Below are 8,258 nucleotides of genomic sequence, written 5' to 3' on the forward strand. Positions count from 1 at the left end.
ATGAGTCTGGTTACAACTTGATGGCAAAGAACTTTGAGCTTTTTACAAGATTAAAACCAGTAATGCACAGTTCAAATCCACCAGATGCTCCTCTAGAAAAGGAGGGGCAATTTCCTCCTGTGCTGGTCAGGTCTGATTCAACAGCAAACAACCACCACCACCACAAGAACAAAAAGTAAGTAAAAAAAATTTAAAACATTTAAAAACAAACAAACAAAAACCAATAATGTGTACTTCTGGCATTCTGGTTTTTTCCTTTCATCCTTTAATAAAGATTTTAAATTATTCTAATCTTGCCTCAAGTCACAGATTAATGTGTCCCTCAAAAATGTGTGTCATCTTGACAAAGCCATGATTCCTCATATGGTGCCATTTTTGTCCATTTTGCAATGTGTTCTAAATTCCAATATCTATCTCCAGTGGCTTAGGAGTAAGGAGTTGTGCTGCCAACCCAAAGGTACATGGTTTGAATCCATCAGTTGCTCCATAGGAGAATGACAGGCAGTCTTCTCCTGTGCAACTGACTCCCTCTGAAAACTTACTATGAGTCAGTTCTGCCTACACAGTAATGACCTGACCCATGACGGTGATGAGGGAGTTCTCATGCTAGAAACAGGAGAGAGTTTCCCTGCTAAGGCAAAGGCCAAGCCTCCCTGCTATTCAAGTGGCTCTATGGAAGAAAGATGGTCGGTCAATCTCCCATGAGATTTACAGCCTTGGAAAATCTGCTGAAAGGTCAGCAATGAGGAGGCTCCAACATGCCTTGGCAGTAAGTTTGAGTTTGAAGTCTGACCTGATGTTAATGAAGGAGGAGACAACCTACAAAACTACGTTGTATCTTGAGTCAACTGCTTGGAGATAAAAAAAGTATTAAACAAATGAGTGGCCTCCTTTGTTATTCCAACCTCACTGACTCTCTCTGGACTCTATCCCCTTCAGGGCTCCATCCCCCCACCTCTTCTTTTCTCTCTTCACACTCAACATTGAGTGATCTCATGCATTTCTACATCTTTAAATACTATCTACATGTTGACAGCTTCAAAATTCCTATCTCCAGCCCTCACCGCTTCCCTGAACTCCTTGAACTCATATACTCATATGCTCCCTAGACACAGCTACTAAGATATCCAATAGGCATCCAAAACTTAATAATTCAGAATTTAACACTCTTTCTTCAACTCAGTAATTGGCACCTTCATCTACCAGATGTGTTTTTTTTTTCTTTTTAGCATTCTGACCACACCATAATCTGTTTAATGTCTGTTTCTGAGTAGAATGTAAATTCTTTAATATCAAGTATTTTTGTCACTGTAAAATAGGTCATTATGGCTGTTATTATTGTCATGAAGTAGATTCCGATTTATAGAGACCCCACATGTGCTGAGGCAAACTGCTGTGACCTTTCAAACCCAGACTACAAGGTGATCTTCTACATCCTTGGGCAGATCTGAACCATCCATGCAATCTTTACATAAGTAATCCAGCATTTTAACCATCCCTGCCACCTAAAGTCACCCCTATAAGGGCTAAACAAAAACGAAAGCATTCCCATCAAGTCAGTTCCACCTCAGAGCAACCATACAGTACAGTAAAACTGAAGTACAAGATTTTCAAAGCTGTAAATCTTCACGGAAGCAGAATGTCACATTTTTCTCTGTGGAGCAACTGACAGATTCAAACTACCAAACTTTCAATTAGCATACAGGTGCTTAAGGCTACTAGGGTTGACGTACAAGTGCTAAGACAAGAAATGAAACACACTTCCATCCAAGCTATCTGACTCATATGACCCTACACAGCACAGCAGGACAGACCCAGAAGGTTTCCAAGGCTGAACAGCTTCACAATAGCAAACTGACGTGTCTGTTCCCCATGGAGTGACTGGTGACTTCAAACCATGGACTTCTGATTATCAGATGAGCACTCTGATTGCTGTGTGAGCAACACTTCTCATATAAAGGTATTAATTCAGAATGTGTGAAAATGGCAGAACTCCCAGGGGAAAAGGGATAAATAAGTATGAAGCGTAGAGTGAAGTGTGGATAACAAGACGGAGCCAATCATGAAAGGGTCTGAGTCAGGATATTCAAGGGAGAAAAAATAACAAATACAAAGGTCTAAATCCAGGAAAAATCTGAAGTGGCACAGTAAGAATAACAGAAAATGTGTGGACCAAAAGAACACGAAGGAAGAAGGAAGGGAGAGAGGGGAAAGTGTATGAATTAGGGACTAAGGAATGGAGATTGTCATGTCCAATGGCCTGAAGTCAAAGGAAACTCATTTAGTACAGCTGGCGGTTGAAGCAAAGACCCAGTGTCTTCAATATAAACTGAAAATAAGAGAATACTAAGTCATATTTGGCATCTGTGCTTCTCTAAGGCCTTCTCTTTCCATGTTAGTAATTTATCAAACTAAGGGGAGGGAAAGCCTGAAATATATCCTATCTCGCCCTTTAAATAAATAAATAAAATGAAGGGGGAGGAACCACAACTTCCAATGGCCAGGCTAGACTTCTTACGAAATTGAACACTCTGCCCTCACTCTTATTATGTAGGGTGAATCACAAAAGAGAATGTGTTTAAACTGGTAAGTTCTATGTATTCATTTTTACCTCTGTGAGATTTTACTTTTGTTTACTCAGTGTGTTCACATCCTTGGGTAAAATCAAACTAATATGTACTTATCTTGATTTATCACTGAAAAGAAAAACCCACCCATAAATGTTAAGTGGCTTTATAATCAATAATTATTTAATTCCTTTACTTCTGTCTGCCCTTAAACCATTTAGTTTCCTAAATCAAGAACTCATCTATAACACAAATTTGTCAGGAAATCTTTGCACAAATTTGCTGAGTTACACAGTTTCATTCAATTTAGTATCATAAAACTGGAAGCACTGATCAATCAATATAATGTTTACATTATCTTGAACTTTCTTCATTTCATATCTTCTCTGAACAACAAGTAAAACGATAAAGCTATAGAGTAGAATTTTACTCATGAAAGTCAGTATCACAACCATGGCATGGCTAAAGGGGAAAATGGGGATTTTCAATATGCTAACAGTAAGTTAAATGACAAAGTGCGTTGGGCAAGTCTGCTGTCAGGGACCTCTTCAAGGTACTGAGGAGCAAGGATGTCACTCTGGAGACTAAGGTGTGCCTTATACAGGCCATGGTCTTTGCCATTACTTGCTATGCATCAGAAAGCTGGACAATGACTAGGGATGACAGAAGGAGAATTGATGTCCCTGATCTTTGGTATTGAATATGCCATGGTCTGCTAGGAGAACAAACAAATCCATCGTGGAGAGGGTGAAGCCAGGCTGCTCCTTGGAGGCAAGGATTCTGAAGCTTTAGTTTCACATACTTTGTACATGTGGCAAGGAGGAACCAGTCCTTGGAGAGTGACAACACAGGACAGGAAGACCCTCTATGAGATGGATTGATTCCATCACCAGGGTAATGGAGATAGGCATGTTAGAGACAATAAGATTAGCAAGGGATAGAGTGGGGTTTAGGGCTGTTGTACACAGGGTTGCTATGAGACACAAGCAACTCGATGGCACATAACAACAACAGTAAGTTTGCACTAGTGGGCTCAAAAGTATCAGAGATGGTGAGGATGGCACTGGATAGGACAGGATTTATATCTGTTGCTCTCAGGGTCGCTACAAGTCATAATGAACAGGTTGGCACTCAACAACAACAGCAGCAATATGTCACACAAAGAGCTCTGTGGGAAGAAGCTGTTCTGCAATCCCAAAGAACAGAGTTTGAATCCAGCAGTTACTCCACAGGAGAAGGACGGGCTATCATGTCTTGTATGATTTACTGCCTCTGAAAACTCACTGGAGTGTCAGTCATGAGTTGGTTCATACTCTAAGGCAAATAACAACAGTAGGTAGTAGATCCACCTACTCTATTGTTGGAACATTCCTCAGACATTTTCTGTTCTTGGTCTTAGCCTTCTATCTTACCATACGAGATAATTTTGAGTTGCTGCTCACAACACATAAAAATATTTTAGTTCAATATTCTTGGTTCCTAAAGTCTATCCCCTCCCTTACACACTTCTTAACCTCCTCACTATTTAGGACCAATTCCACTGCCAAATTCTGAACCCTTCAACTCTCTATCTTCTCTCTCATATCTGATTGTTACCAGTGACCATCCAAATGACTAAGTCACCAGGCTCATTTCTGTGTTATGCCCATCAGTACCCCCGTCTCAGTTATCACTACAGCAAAGATCCATTTTCATATTATACAAATCAATGTTTCTTTAATCTAATATTAAGCCTCCTGTAACAACTACCAATTTGTATTTACCTCTGAGATGCCTTACTACTCTTAGCCCCAGCTCTGAGTATTGTTAGAAAAGTTCATGGAAGCATGATAATTTTTTGGTTTTTTTTTTCTTTCATACATTTGGTAGGTCTAACTTCACTGGGGTTGCTGAACAGTTATCTGCCTATTTCTTTTCTCTTCTCTCATATAACATGCTCCTGAGTGTTCTAAATAATTTCTAGAAAATCCTCTAAGCAGATGACCAGTTATTTCTAATGCTGTTCTCCCACTTGCTCCAAATTCCTGTATGTTTTCACCAAATCAACTCTCTTTTCTCCTGGCTCAGGAAGAAGTTTACCACTTGCCCCAGATTCCATCACACTTACTTAAGGAACTCAATCCAAGAAGAACTTTATTATCTCTTTCATGCGTTTCAATTTCTTCTGTTTTACTGGCTTTTCCCAAGTAAGGGGTCTTCCCCACTGAGGTCCCCTCAGTGCCTTGAGAACATTCCCTGGGTTCATTTTCCTCCCACAAAGTACAACACACTTTCTCATATTCTTTAAACTAACACGTTTCCTAAAATTATAGCCTAGACTTGTCGATGTATCACTTTCCTTAACTATTTGCACAGGATTTCAATCAAGAGTGTCACCTAACTCAGAACTCTATATACCCCTGATGTCCAGGTCACTTCTAAATTAATTTTCACATCTCTCTAACTTTTCTATTGCCATCATCAGACCCTCTCCTGAGCCAAAGGGCACGTGATACTCATGTCTCCCTACGAAGACATGAGTAGAACCTGTATTTGTTCGTGTAGATCAAAGGTGGAGTGAGTTATGTATAATGTGTTTACAACAACCTTCATGGTTCTGATTAAAGTTAACTTTATAAACAAAACAGAAGCAAAAAACACTGCATCTGATCTCCCCCAAAATTTCTGTCTCCTATAAAGGCTTATATGTAGCTGTTGTGGGAATTGACTCATTGCTGATGAATCAGGGCCAACTCATGGTTGGCCCTCCAGTGGGTTTTCTGAGCAGAAAACAACAACCTCTACTGTAAATATTCCTGGTTTACCTTATCTATCTAAAACTGCATGGGACTTGACTGCCTATCCTTCTCCCAGTCACAGAGTTACTGGTGGATCTGAACTGCAAACCTTTGTAAGTATCTCCTTTCAAGTATGCTATTAAGATTAATTGTGTTGTTGGATGGCTTGAATTAGAACTAATCCATAACACCCTCCAGCAGGTTTTCAGAGGCAGTAAATCCCACGGGAAGAGATTGTCCACCTTTCCTGATAGCAGGATTCCTTACTATTAAGCAACCAGATCTTCCTTTTATTTCCTTAGTAAAGACTATATTTTAGGGTTGCTCTCTGATGCTGAGACTCAATACATGGTTGGTAATTGATGTTCCTTAAATAGATGTAGATAGATAGATAGACAGACAGACAGATAGACAGACAGTGTGATCCTCTATTGGGACAAGAATGGGCAATCTCCTTGCATGCAGTTACTGCCTCTGAAAACCTGCTGGAGGATCAGCTATGGGCATTTCCGACTCTACAGAACAAAACAACCACCTCTACTGTAAATATTCCTTGTTTACCTTCTCTGTCTCTCACATGGCTACCAGATTAAACTTCCCAAAGCCTACACTGATCTTCTACCCTTCATTATAATCATAAAGATGTATTTAGTATGCAAATAATTCATATTTTGTCTATTTCCCCTATTGCTCTCATCTTAGCAAAATTCTCTCAGTCTTCAAGACCCAATTCCAATGCCATCTATTCAAGAAAGTCTCCTGCTCTCTTGAATTTATATTCTCCATGAATTGCCTTTAACCCTTAAAGCATGCTGCTACACTAACACTAAGTGAACTAACACTAAGGTTATTTTGAAATTTGTGCAATTAGATAGATGCTTTAATGTTTGTCTTGCTCAATATTTTTAATTCTAATAAGCATAAATGGCAGGAAAAGTAATATCATTTACATCTGCTAGAAAATGAAATAAATTAAAAAAATATACATTTAACTAGAAGTACTTGAGAATCATACAATTATTTTCCACGACACTCAGTACATATATTAAGGCTGTATGGTTAAGTCTAAGGTCCACACTTTGTTAAAGCACGTCCAACCACAACTTAAGAAATAGGATATGACTTACCAATCTTCTCCTTTCCTCTTCTACTGCAATGAGTAGGCGTGCAAATTCTTTTAATGATTGAGCTATTTAGGGAGCAAACGAAAATACATCAATCTCTTTGCATTGTGAATATTATAAACCAAGCCAATCCTACAATCACGTGCAAACAGACTTCAATTCCTAGCAATCTTATACAAGTAAATTAGTAGAACTTGCCTAAAGGGTTTCCAAGGCTGTAAGTCTTTATGGAAGTTGACTATCATATCTGCTTTCTCCTACGGGCCTACTGGTAGTTTAGAAACATTAACTTTCTGGTTAGTAGCCAGGTATTTTAGCCACTACACCAACAGCATTCTTCTGTAATTACAGAACAACAAATATGAAAAAATGTAATTTGATGTTACACTGATTTTTATATACTCTGTATTACAGATCCATATTTTATAACATTAAGAGAGTATAAGCAATAAAACTTTAATGACTAACAGCTGTACACAAGATGTGTATGTCTGCATGTTACAAATAGAAGTTAGTCAGAATGAAGTAATAAGCTTTTCTTCAAAAATACTGGGGGAAATAGAGTTTTATCATCAAATATCTAAAACCTACACACACACACACATACACCGACAAATCATTTAAATATACTGGAATAATTTCTAAATAGTTTTCAAAATATTTTTAAACCTATAAGCAATAAGCCCACACTGTCACTGAGTCAAGTTCTCTCCTTTGTGTCTCCAGAGCTGTACATCATTTCAGGAAGAAACTGTTCTGTTTCTCCCAAAGAAGTCCAGTGAGTTTGAATCACCAACCTTTCAGCAAGCAGCCCAGTATGTTAAGCACTATTTCACCAAAGCTCCTTGTACAAAGCAGTAAGTCCAGTGATTCTGGTGTCCTAGTGGTAAGGGGTTGCACTGGCAACTCAAAGGTACAGGATTTAAATCCACTAGCTATTCCACTGGAGAAAGATGGTCAGACTCCTCCTGGGCAAGTAGCTGCTTTTAAAAATTTGCTGAAGGGTCATCTATAGGTCATTTCCAACTCAAGGATACACAAAACCAACAACAAAAGCAATAATTGAGAATTTCTGAAGAAAACTGGACTGTGGGGAGAGACTATTATTTGGAGAGGGACATCATGCTTGAAAAGGCAGAGAGTCCACTGAAAAGAGGAAGACCCTCAACGAAATGGACTGATGCAGTGTCTACATTAATGGCCTCAAATGGGTCAAGGATGATAAGGATAGCACAGGAAAGGACACAGCTCTTATCTGTTGTTCACAGGATTGTCATGAGTTGTACTAGACCAGAAGGCACTGTAAAGAACAAGAAGATAACGTTCAATAATTCTGATTTCAAAAGCTCAAAGGTATAAGTGCCTAAATTTTTTTTTTATTCTGAAGAGGCCAAAGATTTCTACTACAAGGACCTTTGCTTAAACTTTGTTACCTAAGGACCCACAACCCCAGCATTGTTTAAAATACGTAATATTCTCTATTGAGGCCTTGAACACTAATGAGCGAAGACCGGATGAGTTGTGGGAGGATGTTAAATGTATCATCCAGGAAGAGTGCAGGCAGTCATTACAAAGACAGAAGAGGAAGAAAAGACCAAAATTGATATCAGAAGAAACTCTGAAGATTGCACTGGAACGTAGAGAAGCCAAAGCACAAGGAAGAATCCAAGGCACTAAAGAGCTGAACAGAAGATTCCAAAAGGCAGCACGGAATGACAAAGCAAAATACTACAATGAAATGTGCGAGGAGCTAGAGTTGGAAAATCAAAAGGGCCGAACTCGTTCAGCAT

At 38.9% G+C, this 8,258-nt stretch overlaps 1 protein-coding gene across 1 annotated transcript in view; it reads right to left on the minus strand.

Moving 5' to 3' along the window:
* ARHGAP42 (Rho GTPase activating protein 42) overlaps positions 1-8,258 on the minus strand; it is a 403,816-nt gene that overhangs the window by 253,095 nt on the left and 142,463 nt on the right. Inside the window, exon 3 of the mRNA XM_006887325.1 lies at positions 6,472-6,533. Coding sequence (XP_006887387.1) covers positions 6,472-6,533 — 62 coding nt within the window. The remainder of the gene's footprint in view (positions 1-6,471; positions 6,534-8,258) is intronic.

This window comes from Elephantulus edwardii, unplaced genomic scaffold, assembly GCF_000299155.1.
Source record: "Elephantulus edwardii isolate Elephantulus edwardi_28Jun2011 unplaced genomic scaffold, EleEdw1.0 scaffold00056, whole genome shotgun sequence".
NCBI classification, from domain to species: Eukaryota; Metazoa; Chordata; class Mammalia; order Macroscelidea; family Macroscelididae; genus Elephantulus; species Elephantulus edwardii.